At 40.7% G+C, this 26,403-nt stretch overlaps 1 protein-coding gene across 1 annotated transcript; it reads right to left on the bottom strand.

The window, feature by feature from the left end:
* Positions 1-14,006: 14,006 nt before the first annotated feature.
* On the bottom strand, positions 14,007-26,114 carry LOC124271109 (cytochrome P450 3A24-like). The gene is made up of 11 exons (XM_046706176.1): positions 26,016-26,114; positions 25,427-25,518; positions 24,845-24,996; positions 24,389-24,513; positions 23,986-24,094; positions 22,510-22,667; positions 20,324-20,412; positions 17,248-17,385; positions 16,761-16,923; positions 14,611-15,488; positions 14,007-14,378 (listed from the first exon to the last, which is right to left on the bottom strand). Exons 1-10 carry the CDS (start codon positions 26,022-26,024, stop codon positions 15,417-15,419), a joined length of 1,107 nt encoding a protein of 368 aa, XP_046562132.1. The 5' UTR covers positions 26,025-26,114; the 3' UTR covers positions 14,007-14,378; positions 14,611-15,416.
* Between the last annotated feature and the right edge of the window lie 289 nt (positions 26,115-26,403).

Here is a 26,403-nt window from a genome sequence, read left to right as displayed (position 1 = left end):
TATTCCATGCCGTTATATCCTACATTACCCCGATCACGTCTTTGATCTTTGCCAGTATTTCACAATGTACATCACACTGTTCGCCGGCTTCCTGAACAGACAGCAGCACCCCACACCGCTACCACATCACACACTGTTGCTAATGGTTAATAAGGCCAACACTGGATCCTAGACCGTTGAACGTCAGGAACCGCAATCAGTGTCGAGTCATTTGTCAATTAGTGATGGGTTATTGTGTAAAATACTGCTGAATACATGGCCGGCGCGCGTACAGTCTGAAATGGGGCTAACGTTAACCTTTTGAGCCTTGAAATACTGCAATGGTAACTAGCACAGATTCGATAAAGCACATTACTACTTAACAGGGCGCATAAACACAAAATGGGGAACTTCAGTGTTTTCTCTTCACCAAAGAACAAAAATATTGATCAAATTATAAAATATTATTTCATATTGAAGAAAATATTGGAGTACCACTCGACGTGATGTACCTGAAGTCAACAATGGCCGTTATTTGCGGCTGTGTGCCGTGACATTTGGCGAATACATTTTCAATTCGAGGGCTTTTCGTTTTAAGTTACATAGACCGATTAAAGATTATATATTTAGAAAGCTGAGAATTAATGCATTCCATACATAATTCAAATTACACGTAAATCCTACTTGGTAAATAATTATTGCAAGTGTTATTTGGGGACGTCATTACGCTGCTCTCCTGTCGAATGGGTTTGATCATTGAGAGGATTAGCATGGCGGTGTGAATTATCAGTGGTGTTTAACGGGTCACATGTACAGGTATTGTCCCAGTACCACAACAAATGAAATGAAATGTAGCGTGACATATCGTCAGGCTGCTGCCAGCATGTTTTAATAAAAGTGATACTGAGCCATGCTGTTAATACATATTCATGGATACATGTCCTCTGCATTAATGCCATTATTGGCAATTTGTACGTTCATGTCAATGCACGACACTGGGTGTGTGCGTGTTTGTGTGGGACCATGGTGCTCTTCCAAGTGGTTAATGACAAAGTCGAAGTCGTACAATGGGCTCTGACGTGAGCAGACGTTTCTTGGGGTGAGGAAAGAGATTTCTTGGTTTCTTTCTATCCTTGCAAATTCAACTCACATCTCCCCCACCCTCGCTCACACGTCGCCCCCGCCTCACCCAGATGCCCCCCATTCAATGATCGACCCTACCTCACCCTCATCCCACCCCCACTCAACAATCACCTCTACCTCACCCCCACTCAACCATCACCCCTACCCTCACCCCACTCAACCATCACCTCTACCTCACCCCCACTCAACCATCACCCCTACCTCACCCCACCCCCACTCAACCATCACCTCTACCTCACACCCACTCAACAATCACCCCTACCTCACCTCACTCCAACCATCACCCCTACCTCACCCCACCCCCACTCAACCATCACCCTACCACACCCTCACCCAACCATCACCCCTACCTCACCCTCACTCAACAATCACCCCTACCTCACCCCCACTCAACCATCACCCCTACCTCACCCCCACTCAACCATCACCTTACCTCACCCCGCTCACCCCCACCCTCAACCATCACCAACAATACCCCTTACCCCTCACCCCCACTCACCATCACCCCTACCTCACCCTCACTCCAGCAATCACCCTTACCTCACCCCCACTCAACCATCACCCCCTACATCACCACTCAACAATCACCCATCACCCTCACTCAACCATCACCCCCTCACTCCTCACTCAACAGTCACCCCTACCTCACCCTCACTCAACAATCACCCTTGCCTCACCCCCACTCAACCATCACCCCTACCTCACCCTCACTCAACCATCACCCCTACCTCACCCTCACTCCCAGCCCCACTTCACCGAACCCGTAGATGTTGCAGTAGGGGTTGCAGTAGTTGTAGTGTTGTAGCTGAGGTTGCAGCGGCAGACATTGTAGTGGAGGTTGCAACAGCAATACATCAGTAATCGATCACGACTTCACTGGAGTAATGTATTCACACTCACGCAGGTATTTATCGACATAGGATCGTAGCTTATGACACTTGTAATCCCTTGAGCCCTAGTTTCAATCTCTTCATCCAGGTCGTTACCTGTAACTGAACCTTTAGATAGGCTGATAAGGAAAATGTTAATTCAGAAAACACAAAAAAAGCATAATTTTACACAAATTCTTTTGGTTTGGGATGTTTCATTCCATTTTAGGTAATATTAAGCAATTCCTTTATTGGTGTGTAGGAAAAAGTGAAACGTGTATGTAACAACCTGATAACCCAGAAACTATATCGCACCAAAATATTATTTTATTTTCATATAAATATGTGACAACCATCAGTTATGTCTCAGTACCCTGACTCTCTGTCTCCACTGGACATCTGTCTCAGAACCCTGACTCTCTGTCTCCTCTGGACATCTGTCTCAGAACCCTGACTCTCTGTCTCCACTGGACATCAATAGAGCTACAGATCAGACTGCTATCAAGAGCGACACACTTTTTGTAAGTATGATAAGTGTTATTGATATTTCTGATTGTATTTTCCTTCAACACTGGTATTTTGGGTGTATAAGTCAGCGTGTATTTGGATGCACAAAACAGCCACATCCTTCAGAGGCTGGACATGATACCTCGTGCACAGTTTCAACAAGAAATATTACAAAATGTCATGGGCCTCCGAGTTGTACCAGTCGTTCTTCAAAACTTTCAATGCACTTTTCCTCAAATATGTATATATATATTATTCAAATCGTTAACTTTTGATTTATATATTCGTAAGATGTATTGCAGAAGGTTTCTGTCGAATACCTAAACATTAACGATGAGGAATAGAACCCCCACTCTGTTCTCCCTCCCGAACACACGGTCTCTGGAAACCCCTCATGACGAACCCGTCACGGAAGTAATATACTGTGACGGATGTAGTTCCGTCACGTGTTGTCTGGGTACATCAGATGCGGGATAAAACGGGTTGTCACATCCAGAATGGGCCAAGTCAAGAATTATGTCGTCATTCGTTGGTGATTTGGTTAATAAGGCTATCACCAATCATCGTGTTTAAGTGCGCCATACAAGAAACGTCATTCATTCATCCGTTCGTTCGAGGCTTACTCGGACAGTTTAGAATTACTGATTTAATGAAAACAGTATGAAAACAAGCACATTTGAACACCTTTTATAAAGTGAAATCCCGTCAATCCGGACACTATTGCAATGACGCCCAAACACACTATACTAATGCAATGTACTAGTGATTGGATTCGAGTACGAAATATTGTTCCTTAATCAATGAAAATCATTTCTTGACAATAACTATAATTTCGAACTCATTCGTTCAAATTTGAAATATATTTTAAATTAAGAGAGATGATGTCGTTGAGTATACAGGGAAGACTCAAAAGTAACATGTACACTTTGTCGAAAATGTGTCTAAATTAAACAGGAAACGCCCAAGACAACGCCACATTTTGGCCATTTGTCGCCCTTAGAGGTACAAGCAAAATGTGTCTAAATTAAACAAAACGACAAAAGACAACGCCACATGGCCATTTGTCTTCTTAAATTAAATTAAACAGGAAACGACAACAAGAAAACAATTTGTCGCCCTAAGAGATACAAGCAAAATGTGTCTAAATTAAACAGGAAACGACAACAAGACAACGCCACATTTTGGCCATTTGTCGCCCTTAGAGATACAAGCAAAATGTGTCTAAATTAAACAGGAAACGACAACAAGACAACGCCACATTTTGGCCATTTGTCGCCCTTAGAGATACAAGCAAAATGTGTCTAAATTAAACAGGAAACGACAACAAGACAACGCCACATTTTGGCCATTTGTCGCCCTTAGAGATACAAGCAAAATGTGTCTAAATTAAACAGGAAACGACAACAAGACAACGCCACATTTTGGCCATTTGTCAGAGATACAAGCAAAATGTGTCTAAATTAAACAGGAAACGACAACAAGACAACGCCACATTTTGGCCATTTGTCGCCCTAAGAGATACAAGCAAAATGTGTCTAAATTAAACAGGAAACGACAACAAGACAACGCCACATTTTGGCCATTTGTCGCCCTAAGAGATACAAGCAAAATGTGTCTAAATTAAACAGGAAACGACGACAACAACGCCACATTTTGGCCATTTGTCGCCCTAAGAGATACAAGCAAAATGTGTCTAAATTAAACACGACAACAAGACAACGCCACATTTTGGCCATTTGTCGCCCTTAGAGATACAAGCAAAATGTGTCTAAATTAAACAGGAAACGACAACAAGACAACGCCACATTTTGGCCATTTGTCGCCCTTAGAGATACAAGCAAAATGTGTCTAAATTAAACAGGAAACGACAACAAGACAACGCCACATTTTGGCCATTTGTCGCCCTTAGAGATACAAGCAAAATGTGTCTAAATTAAACAGGAAACGACAACAAGACAACGCCACATTTTGGCCATTTGTCGCGCTTTGGATGCTATCTTTTATTCTAAAGAAGGGCGAAAACGCGACAACGACAAAACTGGGGTGATACTGTTGGGGGTAGACATGGACACTAGAACCCGGCGACAGTGGCGAGTGTCCATGTCTACCCCCAACACTGTCACAATACCGGCAGACAGGGCAGACAGTGGACAGACGGTGGGCAGGCAGAATACCGTTCACAACACCCAAAGAAGATCATTATTTGCCTGTTCTTCATTTGAGTAAGTGACTGATACTGACCTTGACGTCATCAACAACTGCCTCAGGACAGTTTGTCCTACACTTCACTGTATCCAGACGACTGTGATACCATTGTATTCGGGTGTATAGACCTTCCCTGGGGATCACGTGCACACGTCAGTGTTGATCTGTTAACATCACCACACACAGCACGTGTCGTCCTTCACTTTCTGAAGGTCAATCACGTCACTCACACCGTTTTGCCTTTGACAGCTCACATTCCTGACCAAATGAACATCGCTTAAACTCATCTGGTTGAACTTCAAACAAAAAACGAAAAGTGTTTCATCCACTTGATATGTGTATAAAAAAATATATTTTGTTCGTTAATTACATCAACTGCCCTGATGCAATACTATTGTAATTATTGTAGCCTTGCATCAAGGCCTAAAAAGATAACGTGTTCCGAGATTATAAAGGTTGTTCTGCCAGTCTCTTGATATATGTATTTTTACCTTATAGCTGTCTATGTATCTACTGACACTCTGGAATGTCTGAACGCAATATACAACCAGCATGACAGGAAATGACAGCTGTTTACACAATCATGAGATGATGTTCCACTTCGTATTCATAGAAATGAAGTCTCCGGAGATTCTGAGGTGAGGCTGATGGATGGTAATCTGTTTTAAAGCATTTCTTTAAAAAAATGTACTTTTTGACATTGTTAGGTGTAACACAAGTCGATTCGGATTGTGATCGGTTGTGCAGAAATGAACCAAACTTTCATGGCATATTTATTTATATGTAGGTCATTCGTTCAGCAAGACGCACACACGCACGTGTCATGTTGTATCCTTGCTTTCAGTAGTAAATATGAAGGCTACAATTTCAATGATGGTTTTGGTGGTCGGAACGGTCAGTTTTTACCACCAATCCATCGTAGGCCGTTCCGTGGATTCCATCCTAACGGACCCCTGTGGAGAGACAACCCCTATTCCTGGATCAGGCGGTCAAGACGGGATAGTTGTAAGTGCTAACACATCAGAGGATTTGGCGAACATTGCATCGTCCGCATTCCAAGCTAAAGGACTTGCTCGTGTGTTGAAGCTGAACTATGAAAGGGTAAGTCTATTTGCAAGAACAATGTTTATCTATTATAATTATTAGCAAGAATGAGTTTGCGTGTGGACAAGTGCACGTATGTAACGTGAAAACTGATTTTTAGCATATATTTACAAAGCTATTCAATTATGGAAAAGGTGACGTGTAAATCTATCCAGCAACTTGACCATTTGTATAATCCATCTGTAGGTGTAACGTCCTTGAACCAAGGGAAATAACTGTTTCAGACACGAATTTCATCCAGTCTGACGTCTATCCACTGGATGACTTCCCTTACAACAGATCTAACAACACCAACGTAAGTTATCATGTACTCCACTTATCCCAGTCTTTCACGGAATTGGCTGCGCCCGTCACACATTCATTCGGAATCTGGTTTGATTCTTGGCGTGCATCTGCACCATTCCCATTTTCGAGGTGAACACCTGATATCAGCAAAAATTTATAGCGATCCTTTAACCGATACACATGATGTTTTCTTGTGTTGATGGGAGTGTGTTTGACGGTCTTATCTTCCCAGACATATGTTACGACATGGCAGTGCCTCATCACTGGACTATGATTAACTGCAGTTAAACACTAAAGCGTTGAAGTTATAACCAGCTGACAAATTGACTTACCCACTGACTCACTCCAACTTACATCAATGTTGGTGCCATCATGTGGACAGGTCCCTACACTATCAATGTCATGGTTGTTTATACACGATCGATATTACTAAAACTTGATTGTTTATTTTCGGACTTTTTCGACAATACCCATGTCATTGTTTTGCGTGCACTCTATTTCGGCTGGGCATGTTTGCAATAAGACGGAACCCAGTTGTTACAATTGTTATGGTAGACGATAAACGTTACAGCTTGCCTCAGAATAACACGTGTTCAACAATTGTTTGAAAGCAGAACACCCATTAGTAAAGCCGACAGGTAAGAAAGCCAACTGTTTTGCTGGCCTGAGCCAAGAGCTTCTTTGTAAAATTTGTCTCTGAAATATATACTTTTAATACTCCTGACGAGGTCAACGTATAAACGGCCCATTATTAAAATGCATGAGATAGGTTTTTAAGAGCAGATGATGGACAATTATTCCAATATCAATTAATTTGTAAACTATTTTCCAGATGACGGTTGGTCTCCAGGGAGACTACGATGACGTGTCAACCATCCTTGTATTTATGGAATATATCCAGAACGCTTCCACCGACTTCATCGCCGACATGGGCAATTTTCAGGCGGCACTTGTTGCCACACTTTGTAGGATCAAGATTGCCGCCGACTCCCTTGGTTACACCCTCCAGTTCCACATTACCCGAGATGCCATGGCCTTGAAGTATAAAAACATTCGATCAACCGCAAACACGAATCAACGAGACTACATCGTGTTTAAGGACTCTGAAGTCTACCTCCAGGCTGTGTCTGGTTTCTATAGCAACTAACTCCAGTTCTACAATTCTCTTCTATGAGAGATACCCAAACCTTAGGTTTCGTTTTGGATATTATCATTAATATTTTTATTATAGGATATTTATACAGCGCGTATAGCCACGCAACTAGTACATGCTCAAGGCGCTGGATTGTTTCCTTGATTAACGATGTCTTTTCTCTGGCATTCTTTTTTAACCAACTCTACTCCCTGGGGAGTATTCAACTGATACAGCCTGTTTTAGGCGCAACCTCATCCTCACAAGGTACCCATTTACAGCTGGGTGGACTGGGACACATAGTCACAGTATTTTGTCCAATGATACTGCACGTTACTATACCCGCAACTAGATGTCTGCACGTGCTCGTGTCCACCATCTGGTCACCTACCATCGGATGAGTGGGTTCTTGTAGGTGCACAGGGTTGTGTACTGCACACTACGGGTTGTGACAACACTGAAAGAGCCTGCAAGTGATGTTACTCCCCGTCACAAGTGGGGATCGATCGAGGTACCTAGCCAGGCGCCTTAGACAGCTCGCCCACCTTGCGACTTTTCTAATGAACTACGCTGTAGCGATATTTGCTGTCACCTGGTGTCACCACTGATTGTCAGTGGTCCAGTCATACAATTTCCACTGCTATTTGTAACGCTCTATGGGCTGAGGTATTTATGAAACAAAATCACTGTACGGTTTTATGGGAGAATTATTTTTGAGAAGATTCACTGTCAGGCTCCATGAGCCCAGGTATATGTCAAATATACTCATGGAAACGAATTAGGGAACACATGAAAGTACAAGTTTTCCATTATTTTTCCAGAATTTCACCCACAGTGCAACACAACACTTGTACTGTCAGGTGTTCCTTTATTCATTTCCATAAGTATAGATTAAATGTAACGCTCAGTTGGCTGAGGTATTTATGAAACAAAGTCACTGTATCGTTCTATGGGACGAATTATTTGTGAGAAGATACACTGTAGGGCTCTATGGGCCCAGTTATCTGTCAAACAGATTCACTGTAGTGAAGTTTCTGCGGAAAGAATTGTTGTATGGCTCTATGAGCCGAATTATTTAAGATTTAATGTTTTCATCTATGGTCAGATTTAGTGCACTTATTATATTTTATATGAGTTGTGTCTGGCTCCATGAGCTAAAACCCTATATATTCTCAAACACTGACGTATTGCGCATGTTGTACACATCTTTATTGGAAGGAAAACATTGAAAATATGATTGAAAAATGAACATCTTGTGTTTATCACATGTTGTCTACATCTTTAATGGATGAAGAACATTATGACTGAAACAATACCATCTTGATTTGTGAAAGGTGTTTGTGAAGAAGATAACGTGTATCGCTGTGTTGGTCTGGGTATTTGTGAAATAGATTTACTACACAGCTCTATGTGCTGTCTTGTGTTTAGCAAATGTTTATATTTGACATGTGTTTCGCTTTTGTACACATAGCCAATGTTCACAGAACTATATATTGCAAGGTATATTCATACATTCCACATCTCTACACTGCCGATATTATAAATGAAATAAAACAATATTTGCGCTATACATGTTCTTTCTTTTGAAATATGAACGAACGGAAGAACGGGTCATAACCAGAAACATTCGTGAACACTCGTGTCATTCCAGAAACAAGCCGATAGACGAAGCTCACCCCCTGTGGTAATTTTATCAACTGAGTTCCATTCTAATGCAAATGATGGATGGATGATGTCTAACGCCGTACTCCCAGCAATATCCTACCCTTATGTCGTGTAAATAATCGAGTCTCGACCTGACTATCCAGTTATAACATCACGAGCATTGATCTACGTAAAAGGGATACGATGACATGTGTCAACCAAGTCAGCGAGGGTGGCCAACGACACCGTTAGCGCCGCTGGTCAACAAGCATGGGTTACTAAAGACACAACTGCATTGTTTGTTTGTTGTTTAACGCCGGACATAGCAGTATTGAAGCTACATGACGGCGATCTGTTAATAGCGGACCAGACAATGACTGACTACTAAACGATGCATGCATCAATCAAGCCAGCGGATCTTTTTGGTCGTCAATGTACGAGTTGCCGAACATTAGTTCCACACTTTGAAGTTGCACACTGATGGCGTCACTGGAATATAATTACGCGCTCGTCTTCCGTCTGATTTCGGTAAGTAAGACGTGTTCCAGATCAAGCCTTTAATCTTTGAAGATATTTCACAATGTACTTCACCGTGATCGCCGGCTTCTTGAACAGCCTCCTGAACCTCTACCACACTACGTACTGTCGCTAGCGGTTCATACGGTAGCTGGAACGCAGACAGCTCGACGTCAGTATAGCGTAGCGTCACCACGGCAACTCGTGATTGGTTAGAATGTATACTACACCCTCAGTGGGATTACCCCTTATAAGAAAACAAACTATAGCTTGATCTGGCCAGCATGTTTCATGACACACACACACGTTTTGAACGTGTAATATGCTCGGTCAAGGGTGTTTGTCTCAAGTGAATGTAAAGCCATGGAAGCCGTGAGCAAGGAAGATTATAATCCCTGAAGATTTTGGTGAAATTTATTTTAATATGCTGGCACCAACTGTAGAGTGTTGGCATGTACAAACTTAAACACTATCTGCAAGATCTGGTTGAAGACCTTGACAGGGCGGGTTCTCCTACATGGGGTTAATGCATATTGGAGACGTCCGAAAACGGGGAACACTACCAGATGCATTGCTCTGGCCATGACGTAACGTAAGGGCAGAGTGCAGCTGACGTTTACCACGTTTCTTTAGCTATACCTTTGATACCAAGCGTCAGGTGTGGCTTCATGAAACACGCTTGTTTGGATGTTTCTCCATCTGGAAAATTGTAACAAATTTTACTCTCAAATGGCACTGACGTCACATGCTTTAACCTATTAATATTGGTTCAATGATATCAAATTCTAACTTGTTGATTTACTGGGTTATGTATTGGACGAATATTTCGTGTACTTACTCAATGTACAATGTATACGTGCATCAAAATAACAGGTACGATGTGTGTCGTAAAACCATACTCACTCACTCACTCAAACTAAGAGTACATGTGCTTGCGTCTCCTTTATGCTATCTAAACAGTTTTCTATTCTTTCTTACGACATAATTCTTTGTGAAACGTTTTAACTTAAGTCAGTGTGTAGGGCGGACATAGACCTTTTGTGGCCCATACTCGCTTGAAAAAACAACGTGAAACGAAAACGCGTGACAGAAAATATAACCTACAAAAGGAATCATGTCAATTTTATAAAACGCATGTTATTATCTTGATGAGTGTTGCGTTAAACACAAAATATTAAAAACAAATATCACGATGATAGAATTAAATAATTTATTGGTAAACATCGGAAAAGTTGTATCAAAGACAAGAATTAATATGGTCAGACAAACAGAGTCAAAAAATCTTTTTTTGTGAGATGCACAACAGCTTTTAACACCATCTCAGTACTTGCTGCCTATAATGTCATTTGCACAAATATGAGGTACTTCACTGCAGATACGCCAGTATAATTTTTTTTCTTTATTGGAAGGCTGGATATTACTGACACACAGGAAGCTAACATTCTTCAAGTCAAACGTTTTAACAGAAGTTAAATAAAACGTTTTAAAAGACATAAAAAGTATATTGAGTAAAAAGCCCAAAACAATGTCGAAATAAATGAATACACAATGCCAAATTAGACAATGCTGAATGTCCACAGTTTATACCAATGATATAACCCTGTGAAGCTAATACACAGCAAATATAGACACGCTGAAGGTTGTAAGTCTACAAATATTTCTACACTCGTAAATGTAAAATAAAGCATGGTTAAAAACGAGAATCCTTTCCAAGTGTCTTATGACAATATCAGAAACGATTCAAGACTGTGAGCCCTGCCGAGGAGCTTTAAAATATTATCAACATAATGTTTGCCATCCAAGATGCTGTTTCTGTTTAGATTCTGTTCATCATCCAAGAACATTCTTTGAACTGTATATATACTGTACCCAGTCACAACCATAGTCTTCTGTATAAACTGTGCTGCTAGCCAGCTGGCAGATTAGTGATATTGTTACCTAGCAACGTCACAGGAACCCATTATACCTCATCACCTACAAATCCAATCATTTCTGGAAAACAATAGCAGCTGGAAGGGTTCTTGTACAGATACAAAATGTGTCACCTTCAAATTACAAGGAGTTGAAACTTTGACATTTTGTACCTGTAAACAACACTGGGGCCCAAGCCTATCCAGGGATAATTTATGTGTATGACCTAAAAACATGGCTTATATTACATTAGAAACACCCCCATTAAGATAAAACAACAAAGTGGGTGGTGGGGTAGCCTAGTGGTTAAAGCGTTGGCTCGTCACACCGGGTTCGATTCCCCACATGGGTACAATTTGTGAAGCCCATTTCTGGTGTCCCCTGCTGTGATACTGCTGGAATATTGCTAAGTAAGTCAGTAAGTAAACAACAAAGTACCAGATGATTTGATCTAAGCTGTTGTAGTTGTAGTTGTAGCAGCAGTAGTGGCAGGGACAGTGGGGTAGAATTGGTTGTGGAGCTACAGTACAGGTGCCGGTAGTTGTAGCAGTATTGGAGGTCGAATTAATTGCTGTTGTAGTTGTGGTGGAGATGGTCAATGTCTGCATATTTGCAACTAGCATTATAGCATGATATCACTCCAGTAGGCTGGCTATACTGACTGAGTTTGGTTTTACGCCGCTTTTAGCAATATTCCAGCAACATCACGGCAGGGGACACCAGAAATGGGCTTCACACATTGTACCCATGTGGGGATTCGAACCCGGGTCTTCGGCGTGATGAGCCAACGCTTTAACCATTAGGCTACCCCACCACCCCAGGCTGGCTATATATATAGCATATCACTCCAGTAGGCTGGCTATATATATAGCATGATATCACTCCAGTAGGCTGGCTATATATAGCATATCACTCCAGTAGGCTGGCAATATATATAGCATGATATAACTCCAGTAGGCTGGCTATATATATAGCATGATATCACTCCAGTAGGCTGGCTATCGGTACAGACCACTGAAATCATTAACTTAATATTGATCAATTATCAGTAAATATCGGAGACATAACTTTGAGAAAAAATGCCAAGCAAGTGTGAAAGACATGAATATATTTTACATCAACAACAAGGAGAGTTCTATGGATATACAACTGCTTTAATATTAATATGTTCTTGACTTGTGGGGGGTGGTTTGATGAGTGCTGAAGGTACTGATCAGTATGGGTGGGTTTTCGGTACACACTTGTCTGGAGCTTGTTTTTCTTCTATTATTCTCCTGTCTGTCATATCACTGGCTTCCTCCTAATAATGCCCCATAGCTCATTCTGTTTGTACAACAATTGCCTTCTTGTGTAAACTTCTCCAACGTTGTACATCAACCTAATTAACTGTGTAAACATCAATCACTTACTGTACAACTTCACCATGTATATATAACCTTGCCTTCATTATTGTACATCACTTGCTTGATAACGGTGTTAGTACCTACACTGAAACGGCGCTCATATTATATTAAAGAAGTTGAGTATCAATAGAACTCTCCTCGTTGTTCATCACACCAACTTCTAAATGCCACTTAAAGAAGTCATATTTCACATCACTGGTGAGAGGTTACATGTTTTTGCATGGATTATTAACAAAACAGCATCCTGAACATAATTTAGAAGCAGACCATTAATATCAACCCAACTTTGTACATTGTCTGAGAAAATTAAAACTTTTTTCTGTCACAAATCTTAATGTAAGATATTAGCAATAACATAAATTTCATATCAATAATGATTAATAGTTTTTCCTATCAATGATATTTTATCGATCCTTTTAGCCAGCCCTCCACTCAAGCAGGCATGAAGTGAGAGGTAAACAGGTGAACAATAGCTCTTCCAACAAGCATGGCAATGAGGCGATCTCTTCATGAGAGAGGCCGCGATTTAGTACCAAGTACAGGTTCCCAACTCACTGCATAATGTGACCATATTCTGTATAGCATGGCTCTGGAGGATACACAACATACGACTTGAGTCATACTGGAGAATCTTAAGTTTGGACTGAAATGCAGGCAGAAGTCCTTCTGTAAGTGAACACAATTCCATTAAGTACATTATATAAAGAATAATATACCACAAAAACCAGTAAATGAAATCTGTTTATATGTAAGTCTGAATATTTTGGTGTGTGGACTTGCATATTATAATAATTGGATATCACAGCCTTACACTTCACATCTACATTTGATATCACAGTCTAGATTTTACACAGTGTGTATATATATATATATATATATAAGAAGAAGTTTCTGAAATAATTACACAACACGGATCTTCTCCATCATGTTTCACTTTTATCTTCAGGGAGATCTCCTGAAGATAAAAGTGAAACATGTTGGAGAAGATCCGTGTTGTGTAATTATTTCAGAAACTTCTTCTTATATATGTACTACTGTACGCTCGGTATTCTCATCACTTTCTTTATATATATATATATATATATATATATTTGGGGATGAAACTTATGGTTGTTTTAGACTGTTTAATTCCATGTACAAAGTTGAGACAGTTGCAGACAATCGATATATTTCATATTTACAATGTTCAGAAATAAAGTAAGTCAGATCTGTGATTGTTACAGACCATGTACAGCGTCATGACATCATATAGAAGGGAGCATTATCTGTGACTCGAGTTACATGGGACAGTACAGTGTAAATTAAGTCTTAGTTCCAACCTGAATATATTTACCACAATAATAGTGTGGACATGTGCTCTAAGTGCTACATTATTTCACCCATTAATGGATCAGTGTGTAGTTGATTTCATTCTGAGCTCCCTGGGAAGTATTCCACCCAAGAAGGTTGACTGTCATATGACCATCTGATCCTGTCGGGTACCCAGTCACTGCTTGGTGAACAAAGGCACATTTCTAACAGTCACTTGATGAAGGAGACACCACACCTCAGGCTAAGGTAGGACAGATGCCTTGAAACTCGAAGGAGTCAGCCTGTACAAACACTATACATTATATATCAAAGCTTACAGTGCTACTTTGGTCCTCTCAAGCAGATCTGTATCTTCAGACTTATACTTATCTGGTCCCGGGTTAGAACTGGTCTTCAGTAACCCATGCTTGTCGTAAAAGGCGACTATGCTTGGCGTAAGAGGCGACTAACGGGATCGGGTGGTCAGGCTCGCTGACTTGGTTGACACATGCGCAGATCGATGCTCATGCTGTTCATCACTGGATTGTCTGGTCCAGACTCGATTATTTACAGACTGCCGCCATATAGCTGGAATATTGCTGAGTGCGGCGTAAAACTAAACTCACTCACTCACTCACTATACTTATGTACACATTATCTCCTTTTCATAGTTGGTACTGTTACATAGTCTACCAGTACATATTTTTTCCAGGTATACCTATTTAAATGTAAAAAACTTATTTTGGCATGACATCATAAAACATTCCCCTCATCCTGAACTCTCAACCATCTGTAGGTCTTATTGTCAGTGTAAATTACTTCACAACATTTGCAACAGTTTCCAATTGTCAGCTGTATCATGTACATGTAAATATCCCTTCACAAGACAAATCTTTCTCACCTTTCAGGCACATTGTAGATGCTTAGGTTTCTGTGAAGACACGTTTGAGACTTAAGGAGTTGAAAACAATCAACAAGGGAATAAAAGTATTCTCCCTTTGATGAGTGAATGAAATGAGGAAATTCACCATTGTTCTGTGAATTCAAGTTTGGTCCCTTTAAGGATGAGAAAAAACTCCCATTGGTGTCATTTTATGGAATCAAAACACAAAGTGGCCTTACTTTAGGAAGGAAAAAGAATAACCTTGACTTTCATGAATGAGTCAACTTTACAACTGCTTCTTTGGTGTTTGAATTAGAATTTGTTTTCATGAATAAATAGGAATAGCCTTAGTTTGTAGAATGAACCAGAATGATGCTGTGTTACAGACTAAGAAAACAATTTTTATCTTTCCCAAATACATCAGACTGACCTCCTTTTAATGGATGAAACAGAGTTCAAGTCTTGCTAGATCAATAAGAGTTAGCTCCCTTTCATGAATAAATCAGAGTGACCTCCCCAACTTGAAAGACAGAGTGATGTTCCTTTTATCTTTTCTCAATTCTCAGCATCATTCCATCCAGAGGCTTTGGTTCAAAGGCATTTGTCTCTGGAGGTATCTGGAAGAGACAGACAAACCTTGAATTACAACCCTGTCAACAGTTTCCCTTCAGAGCAGCATCAAGTCACCGTACTGCACCGACAGTCATGAATGTTTGATGCATCTCTTCTGAGAGATTTGCTTCATTTGTCATCACTGAAGTACTACCCCACAAAACAAGCTGAGTTGGCATTAATCATGCCAATGGAGCAGAGATAAATGATTCTCGGGATGAGATTCAATGAACCTATTTTCCTAAGGCCAGACACCTTCTTCCCAAAGGCCAGACAACTTCTCCCCCAAGGCCAGACACCCTCCCACAAGGTCAGACACCTTCTTACATGAGGCCAGACACCCTCTCCAACAAGATTAGACATCATCTCCACAAATGTCAGATAACTTCTCCCCCAAGGCCAGACACCTCCCCAAAGGCCAGACACCCTCTCCATCAAGATCAGACATCATCTCCACCAATGTCAGATACCTTCTCCCCCAAGGCCAGACACCTCCCCCAAAGGGCCAGACACCCTCTCCAACAAGATCAGACATCATCTCCACCAATGTCAGATACCTTCTCCCCCAAGGCCAGACACCTCCCCAAAGGCCAGACACCCTCTCCAACAAGATCAGACATCATCTCCACCAATGTCAGATACCTTCTCCCCCAAGGCCAGACACCTCCCCAAAGGCCAGACACCCTCTCCAACAAGATCAGACATCATCTCCACCAATGTCAGATACCTTCTCCTCCAAGGCCAGACACCTCCCTCCAGACAAAAGGCCAGACACCCTCTCCAACAAGATCAGACATCATCTCCACCAATGATCACCAATGTCAGATACCTTCTCCTCCAAGGCCAGACACCTCTCCCAAAGGCCAGACACCAGACTCTCCAACAAGATCAGACCCCCAAAGGACACCCTCTCCAACAAGATCAGACATCATCTCCACCAATGTCAGATACCTTCTCCCCCAAGGCCAGACACCTCCCCCAAGGCCAGACACCCTCTCCAACAAGATCAGACATCATCTCCACCAATGTCTTATACCTTCTCCTCCAAGGCCAGACACCTCCCCCACGGCCAGACACCCTCTTCCCCTTGGGTCAGACATCAAGGTTAGATACTTTCTGTCCATGATCAGACACCTTGTCCTCATAAACAAATATTTTCAGATGACAATGAATCTCAGTCAGCAATCAATCATTCTGAACTGGAAACACTTCACACCCATGTCAGATCAGTACGAATGTAAATATCGTTTCAAGTCTGGTTTTAATAGAGCCTCTACCTTTGTTTCTGGACCGGTGACAAAACGATACTTCTGAAGAATTCCTGCTATGGCTGTCTTGACAGTGAGGTGGGCAAACCTCATCCCAATGCAGTTTCTTGGACCCGCCCCGAACGGAATGAACACATAGTTGTAATTGTCTGGGCGGTTCTCTGGACGGAACCTATAAATGATATAATAATGATAATCACAATGGGGTAGTAGCAGCATGAATATCTGCTGCAGTAGCAGTAGAACCACTAGCAGCAGCTGAAATGGTTGTGGTAGTTGTAGTTGTGTCAGACGTGATACCAACATTAAACAATGATGTCCACCTCCCTGGTACCCATAACATTGGATTTTTGTATGCCAAGGATCGAATCTTGGTCATAACTCTGATTTAAACCATCATCAGTATATCCTGGTGTTTACAAGGGGCACAACTCTTCAGACTGGGTTATCATACATTTGACCACTGGCAACTGACAACAATGATAAACTATTTTACCTCTCTGGGTTGTAGGTCTCCGGATCAGGCCAGTATTCAGGGTCTTTGTGTATGGCGCCAACAGGAAAGTGAACTTCAATTCCCTTTTTGATAAGGATGCCATTAATCGTGATGTCCTCTTCTGCCATTCTGGATATTCTACAATGGTCAAGTGTACAAGATAAGTCAAATGAAACACATTTACTGCATCAATGCTACCATGAACAGTTACATCAAAATCGTGACATCATGTTTGGGTACTTGTTATCATTCGAGAAACGTGGAGTGTGTACAATAGAATAATAGAAACATTAAGTATGTGTTTTTTTGAAAATATGAAAAATAGTAAAATCTAAATATTTTTCATATGTGTATACTTATCCAGCACAACTTACTTCCTGCACTTATTGCTTAAGAGTCCCGTGCAGATCCGAGTTAAAATTGATCTTCAGCAATATTCCAGCCATGTGGCGGGGTCCGAGTTTGGACCAGACAATTCTCTGATCAACAGCATGAGCATTGATATGTGGAATTAGGTTACAATGACATGTGTCAACAAAGTCAGCGAGCCTGACCATCCGAACCCGTCAGTCACCTCATAGGACAAGCATGGGTTACTGAAGATCAATTCATTGGTACACACACACAGATAGATGCTGTGGGAGTAAGTATGCTCCAAATGACCTAGAGTGACATCCCTGGTGGGTACCACAACACATTTGGGAAATAATATTTTAGCGTAGTGGTGTACATCTTTGTCAATCATCATGATAATCTGGGCAAAGATACAATCTTGATATTACATTTTGGAACGATACATATTTATATAAACATGAAGCTATTTGAGGAATACATTGCTTTCAGGATGAGTGAGAGAGAGTTTGGATATGAATGATATATTCCTCTCAGTAACTGGTTACCATAATGTTTGGAAAAAGCCTGTGAATATCCACATAATATTAATGGCTAATTATAAACCGCTTGTTTTATCAAGACGCTAACACATTATTACCCTGGTTAGTGTCTGTCATATGATTATCCCACCGGGTACCCTTTCACTGCTGGGTGAACAGAGGCAAGTCATGAACAAACTCACTTGGATAGAAACTCTCAGGAGTCAAGCTGCCAAACAGTCACCCATCCAAGGACTCACCGTGGCCAGCGTACTTAACTTCAATTCATTTGTACCCAGGGTGCTGTTTTACAAAACAACCTTAACGCTAAGACAGCTTAAGTCTATGTTAAGGTATGGGAGATATGGTTACCTTAGCGCTAGGACCAGCTTAAGTCTATGTTAAGGTATGGGAGATATGGTTACCTTAGCTCTAAGACAGCTTAAGTCAATGTTAAGGTATGGGAGATATGGTTACCTTAGCGCTAAGACCAGCTTAAGTCTATGTTAAGGTATGGGAGATATGGTAACCTTAGCGCTAAGACCAGCTTAAGTCTATGTTAAGGTATGGGAGATATGGTTACCTTAGCGCTAAGACCAGCTTAAGTCTATGTTAAGGTATGGGAGATATGGTTACCTTAGCGCTAAGACCAGCTTAAGTCTATGTTAAGGTATGGGAGATATGGTTACCTTTTAGGAGGACCAGCTAAGTCTATGTTAAGGTATGGGAGATATGGTTACCTTAGCTAAGACCAGCTTAAGTCTATGTTAAGGTATGGGAGATATGGTTACCTTAGCCAAAGACCAGCTTGGAGTCTATGTTAAGGTATGGGAGATATGGTTACCTTAGCTAGGACCAGCTTAAGTCTATGTTAAGGTATGGGAGATATGGTTACCTTAGCTTAGGACCAGCTTAAGTCTATGTTAAGGTATGGGAGATATGGTTACCTTAAGCTAAGACCAGCTTAAGTCTATGTTAAGGTATGGGAGATATGGTTACCTTTTAGCTAGGACCAGCTTAAGACCATGTTATGTTAAGGTATGGGAGATATGGTTACCTTAGCGCTAAGACCAGCTTAAGTCTATGTTAAGGTATGGGAGATATGGTTACCTTAGCGCTAAGACCAGCTTAAGTCTATGTTAAGGTATGGGAGATATGGTTACCTTAGCGCTAAGACCAGCTTAAGTCTATGTTAAGGTATGGGAGATATGGTTACCTTAGCGCTAAGACCAGCTTAAGTCTATGTTAAGGTATGGGAGATATGGTTACCTTAGCTCTAGGACCAGCTTAAGTCTATGTTAAGGTATGGGAGATATGGTTACCTTAAGCTAAGACCAGCTTAAGTCTATGTTAAGGTATGGGAGATATGGTTACCTTAAGTCTATGTTAAGGTATGCATCTTTAGCGCTAAGACCAGCTTAAGTCTATGTTAAGGTATGGGAGATATGGTTACCTTAGCGCTAAGACCAGCTTAAGTCTATGTTAAGGTATGGGAGATATGGTTACCTTAGCGCTAAGACCAGCTTAAGTCTATGTTAAGGTATGGGAGATATGGTTACGTTAGCGCTAAGACCAGCTTAGGTCAATGTTAAGGTATGGGAGATATGGTTACCTTAGCTCTAGGACCAGCTTAAGTCTATGTTAAGGTATGGGAGATATGGTTACCTTAGCACTAGGACCAGCTTAAGTCTATGTTAAGGTATGGGAGATATGGTTACCTTAGCACTAGGACCAGCTTAAGTCTATGTTAAGGTATGGGAGATATGGTTACCTTAGCGCTAAGACCAGCTTAAGTCTATGTTAAGGTATGGGAGATATGGTTACCTTAGCCCTAAGACCAGCTTAAGTCTATGTTAAGGTATGGGAGATATGGTTACCTTAGCGCCAAGACCAGCTTAAGTCTATGTTAAGGTATGGGAGATATGGTTACCTTAGCGCTAAGACCAGCTTAAGTCTATGTTAAGGTATGGGAGATATGGTTACCTTAGCGCTAAGACCAGCTTAAGTCTATGTTAAGGTATGGGAGATATGGTTACCTTAGCTCTAAGATCGCTTTGTACAACATCCTAGGCTCTATGTACAGAACCACCCACCACCACCACGGTTATTGTTCTGTCATTCAACATAGTGTACATGTTCTGATGGAGGGCACAGTGTTTCACATTTAAACAGGAGCTTCAGTGACCAGAGATTAAGGTAGATACCTTGTAGTTGCTGGGAAGAGACGTAAAGTTTCCAGGTAGGCACAGTCCAGGTATTCTAACCTTGGCATGGTCTCGTAACTTGGCGGTTGCTGTAAAATTTAGATTCAAATGTTAAAATATAAAGTATATACTTGGAATGTCTTTTGAACATTACATCAGAATTCTGTGAGAACATCTAAGAGCCTTTTTGTTTCAGTTCCACAAGACTTTCAGTTTCAGTGAAATTACAGCAATATCAGAAGTACATGAAATTCAAACCTGTGTGTTGCTTGGCAATATTTAGTGTGTGCCGAGTAACACCAACATTGAGTTTCATGTACTTATTTATTACTTAATGTCAACTGACCCACAAGGCATAGAAAACTGAAATCTTTTGTATGAAAGAATTCTGTTCTAATGTTTATGGTAGCCATGACATCTGCATTGAAATTGTCATTTTACCAGTTGCACCATCACTTCAGCATTTATCAGTTTGGTCATGACTAATTGGGTTGGTCAAAGAACACAGACTTCAGCTGGAAAACAGAATGATTAAAGTATTGTCGGTAATGCTAGAAAAATGCTTTTTGACTTATATTTAAAATTCAGAGGTATTACAGTTACTTAAATAACAAATATCACTTCAAGAAACATCTACCTAATGTAGACCGAGGGAATAAATTTTGAGACATGCTCTAAAATGTGTTTTTACTGATGAAAATACCAAAAACTTAGAAAAATAAGGGGTAGTGGGACGTTATTTGATACAAACATTAACTGCCTGTGTCACGTCATCAGCATGCACGGTATCGACAGGTGAAATTGACACCTGAGCACACGCTCGGGCAAGGGGTCATCTCAATAGATGTTTTCTGCAAAATGTTGAATATGTGTACGTATAGTATACGTATCAGTTAAGTAAGGGATCTTTTGTGTATGTGTGTTTGTTTTGAAATAAACATACGAATTACTGTACATTGGAAAGAATCCTACCACTTGTGTTATCTTATCGATTGATTGTAGAAATGTGCAACGTTTTAATAAATGTTTTGCATGTCAACAGTATATTTCAATGAAAAAATATGGATGTAATTTGGTCAGTTTAATCTAGTTGTGAACATTGGCCAAAGATTTAACGAAGTCACTGGTGTAGCTTCTTTAGAATATATATATATTTTTCTTCTCATAAAGTTTGTAGACCACCTGTCTAAGCACTCCCTTGTCAAAGTTGTCAAGGATGGTTTTATGTCCCGGTTTTGCATTTGAGACGGTCCCTGTCTTGTCTGATTTGTTTACAATATTGTAAACTTGTTGGTAAGACATGTCAACAGCTCTACAGGTTCTGTAATTAACCCTTTCTAAACTAATGAAAGGTTTACCTCTGTCTTTTTTAAGCAGAAAAAACCTATAAACCTTTGCAACAATCGACTGCAAATCGTTGGCCACAGTGGACGCTGTGATAAAGATGTGCATGCATGACGGGAAACTTAATTATCAAGACTTAGCATTTATATTAATATTTCTTCAATAAAGAAAACGATAATTAAGTAAAGTAACGCAAACATTCAACATTTATTTGTTTAGGAAAAACGTTAATTCATATTTTTACACCACCTGTATTATTAGCATAAGTGTAAAGACTATTTCAGATTTCTATTGTCTATAAGTTGCTGTTTTGGTACCAAATTCTCTCCTGTAAACTGCCCTTTAAATGCATGGGAATGTTAAATCGATTGAAATAAAAATTAGGTAGACAATAGGCGAGTTGACATATTGACAACATAGTACATTTATCACCTTTATAAAGATATTAAGGCTAAAAAGCATTTTTCTAGCATTTCCGACAGTACTTTAAGGCCTGGCTTGGAGTAGTGACTACACAGAGAGTGCTCATCATGAAGTATAATTAAAGTAAAACAGAATGATCTTATTAGCCCCAGAATAATTCTGCTATAATCGTGTCCCAAACCATCAACACTAAGACTCAAGCATAATATATATGTACCTGTTTCTGGCTCTGGTGCAACAAGACTATTACCTTAGGTTCCATGGGTACAAGTAAGTTTCACATCCTTAACTCAAGCCCAGCATTAAAAGTAAATAAATGGTTCACTGAGATCAGGGACCGAAATCCTGCAGTTTAGAATCCTGCACATAAGAGAGAGTACTATCACCAAAATGCATACGCAAACAAAATCATTAGTTACCCCATTGAGAACTCTGTCGATCTCTTCTATGAGTTTGTCTTGACAGTCCTGATTGGTCGCTAGGTTGTAGGCGAAATATGCCAGAGTCAGGTTTGTAGTTTCATAGCCAGCAAATAGAAACAGGACTGCATTGGCCAGAATCTCATCGTTTGTCATCCCTAAAGAACAGAAATATTGCAAGATCATCGTACATTATTATGTTGAATCCAACAAGGGTCTGAATGAGACTGTAAACATGATAGAGAAGGTAAAACAACCCAATAATCATCAGAAGATGACAAATCCCCTGGCCCTCATCATCTGACAGTTACTTGAAGTCCAACTTTATTCTTTTAGACCAAATCGTTTCCATGGAAACTATTTGCCAAAAATCTGCAAATAGCAAAAGACACCACTTTGGGATCTCTTTGATATATCTGTTATGTTTTGTTAATAGATACTGAATGTTTTTTGTGCTATGCTCCGGAATCGAAATCCTCGCCATTTTTTAGACTAAGTCCAAATTGTCTCCATGAAAATCCAGAAAAGTAAATTTGCCTAAAATCTGTAAATAGCACAAAGCACCACTTTAGGTTGTATTTCATATAGCTACCAATTTTTGTTGAAAAGTATTGAACGATATTTTAGTTATGCCTGGAAACAAAAATATGACAGACAGACGGATGAGGTGTTGAGTATGATGAAACATGGAGAAGATAAAACAACCTGACGGGGGTGAAACATGGAGGTTAATCCAGATGGCGAAGGTAAAACCTTAAGGAAAATTTGAAACCCAAAGGAGAGCCCAGGAGGAGAGTTTTATCTAACTTCTAAACCTGGTCCAAGAAACATGCTGAAAGCTACAGTGAGATCTGGATACATAATGCTGAAACAACAACATGTATTCAAGGACCTAGAGACTCGTGAAGGTCCGGGTTAGAATATTGATCTTCAGTAACCCATGCTTGTCATAAGAGGCGACTAACGGGATCGGGTGGTCAGACTCGCTGACTTGGTTGACACATGTCATCGGTTCCCAATTGTGCAGATCGATGATCACACTGTTGATCACTGGATTGTCTGGGCCAGACTCGATTATTTACAGACCGCCGCCATATAGCTGGAATATTGCTGAGTGCGGCCTAAAACAAAACTCACTCAATCACTCAAGGACCTTGATGATCAGCCTTGGGACAACCTTGGGCTAAATACTCATGCATCGATGTCAGGTGTTGAGGCTTGTTATATGAGGATTTTATTTGAGGCTTCAAAGTTTCCAAGTAGTACAGGACAAACATCTGACAATTTTCACTTACTAGTCACCATGGATAGATCATCTGAAAGCCTTCAGTATATATTCTGCAGGCACCAAGGGCAGTTCATCCGAAAACCTCCAGTATATATTCTGTAGGCACCAAGGACAGATCATCTGAAAGCCTTCAATAGCTTCCCACCTACTCAAGACCACCAGAACTTCCTCTCAACCACATAGCTCACCTCTCCTCAATGACTTGTCCAGGTCCACGTAGGAGTCGGAGTCTTTCTCCTCCTGAGCCACCTCAAGCTTGTGGGAGTTGAGCATCAGTTGCAGGAAGTCACGCCGACTCTGGTGGAGAGTCAGTGAGTGAGGGAGTGAGTGTGATATGGGAGTGAGTGTGATATGGAAGAGAGTGGGTGAGTTATACAGAAAACAATAAGTGGGTTAAGTGTACCTGAGTTTAATGTGACTTTCTCCTGTGAAAATCGAAAAATTTTCAATGTTATGGTCACAGCCGTACAGTTGGACTATTGCTGAGTGCAGTGTTAAACAAAACAGCAAACCAAATCAATGTTATGGTAAATTTCAACATCTCTTAACAAATCAGTAGCTCGAGGATTTAGTTAGTCATCAAAGTCTTACAATGTTACGATCTCTTCTGTCTGAAATAGTCTGGAGCACAGCCTTTGTGAAGAATTGTCGACAACCATCATCAACCATTTTGAAACCAACAGCTTCCAACCATTTGCTTAGGAAGGGAAACAAGGCTGCAACAAGAAAGGTTTTCTTACCACAGCAGCAGAACAATGTGTGTAGGCTTCACAGGTCGGTCCCGTGGACTTATTCTATTATTCTTCAACATATTAAATTTGTAATAAAAAACGGTGACCAGAGTCAACAGAAGGTGACATACATCCATGGCCCCTCGGTGGGGGCAAAGAAAAAAAGCAAACAGAATTTAATAATAACAGACTGCAGGAAGAAAGATAAACACTATTTGTTCCAGACATAATTTTGGATCAGATTATTTGGATATATCTCACGAAAACAGGCACTCCCTTTCCTCAAGAAGGGAGGTTGTTGAGAAATGAAACTTACTGCAAAAGATGAAAAGGGCATATGTTTTAATTCCGTTTTGTGTCATCTTCCGAACGTTGAGTATAAAAGCATTTTCAGGGTCTGCCTGACAGTCAGCTTCAATACCAAACGCGGTGGAGGCGATGACATCCAGGGAATACAGTCCAAACATGCTGGAAGAAAACACAGTCACATGTAATACTCTAAGGATGGTGTACAAATAGCTTTGTCAACATCTTTGTAGTCATTTCTTTAAATATTAATCCAAACTGCAGTTTGTGAGTGAGTGAGTGAGTGAGTGAGTGAGTGAGTGAGTGAGTGAGTGAGTGAGTGAGTGAGTGAGTGAGTGAGTGAGATATTCAAGCTACACCGATATATTAATAATGGAGCATGATCACAAGATGTCAGAAATCATCCTAAAAGCCTACACTGCTGTTGCTCAGCATTTATTCCAAACATGATCAATTATCCACATATCTGCTGATCATCCCACACCAATGTTACTGAGGCCTTGCATGGAGTATGAACAATGATCTACAATATGAGGGCAAGATGTTTGGATCTACTCAGTGCTGCTCAACCAATACTGTTCTGTTTACTTACTCTTTCATTTTGATTGTTTTTGTGCCTCCTTCTGTAGTTTTCCAGAGGTTCGTCACCAGAGATTCCATGCACTTCTGCATCAGCGGTATCATCTGTCAACATATATTCCTCCATTCAGTCCGCTCTCCATTTAATCATTCCAGTCCAGTTCCTTCTAAAATACGTTCTTTGTGTAAATTATGAAAAAACATATTTCTCATGGGCTAGGATCCAGGGCAGGTATCCAGGTTGAAGATACTGGGCAGGTATCCAGGTTGAAGATACAGGGCAGGTATCCAGGTTGAAGATACAGGGCAGGGGTCCAGGTTGAAGATACAGGGCAGGGGTCCAGGTTGAAGATACAGGGCAGGGGTCCAGGGCAAGGATCAAGATCAAGGATACAGGGCAGGGATCCAGGGCAAGGATCAAGATCAAGGATACAGGGCAGGGATCCAGGGCAAGGATCAAGATCAAGGATACAGGGCAGGGGTCCAGGGCAAGGATACAGATCAAGGATACAGGGCAGGGATCCAGGGCAAGGATCTACACACCATGAGGTCATGACATCAATGTATAACACAGATGATGAGGGCATGCAACACCTTCTTACCTCCTTCATCCTGCCTCCTGTGAATGTGGGACTCAGGATTCCTCGGATGAACTTCCAGTGATCATCAACCAAGAAAATAAGGGAATTCAGAAACAGTGGATCTCGTGGAAAGTTGGTGTTGCTCTGAAAGTATGTCACTCGTTATATTCACATATTCTCTGCATATTAAATACTGACAATTCCAAATGTATATATATATATGCATCAGTATCAAGAAAAACAAAGAATGCACAGTATTTTGTTACAGTTGAATGAGATTGGAGCAATACAAAACAGCATCAAATAAAGGGCTTTGCATCTGTATTTCCATGTCCTTAGTACTTGTTTTGTAGGAAAGGGGTAGAGGGGGCACCTGCAATACACTCTGAGAGAGATTACACTGTCAGAT

Source organism: Haliotis rubra, unplaced genomic scaffold (genome assembly GCF_003918875.1).
Source record: "Haliotis rubra isolate DU_JTF1 unplaced genomic scaffold, ASM391887v1 Scf1572, whole genome shotgun sequence".
NCBI lineage: Eukaryota > Metazoa > Mollusca > Gastropoda > Lepetellida > Haliotidae > Haliotis > Haliotis rubra.
Note: the sequence above shows the minus strand (reverse complement) of the source record. Positions and strands in the feature narration are given on the sequence as shown.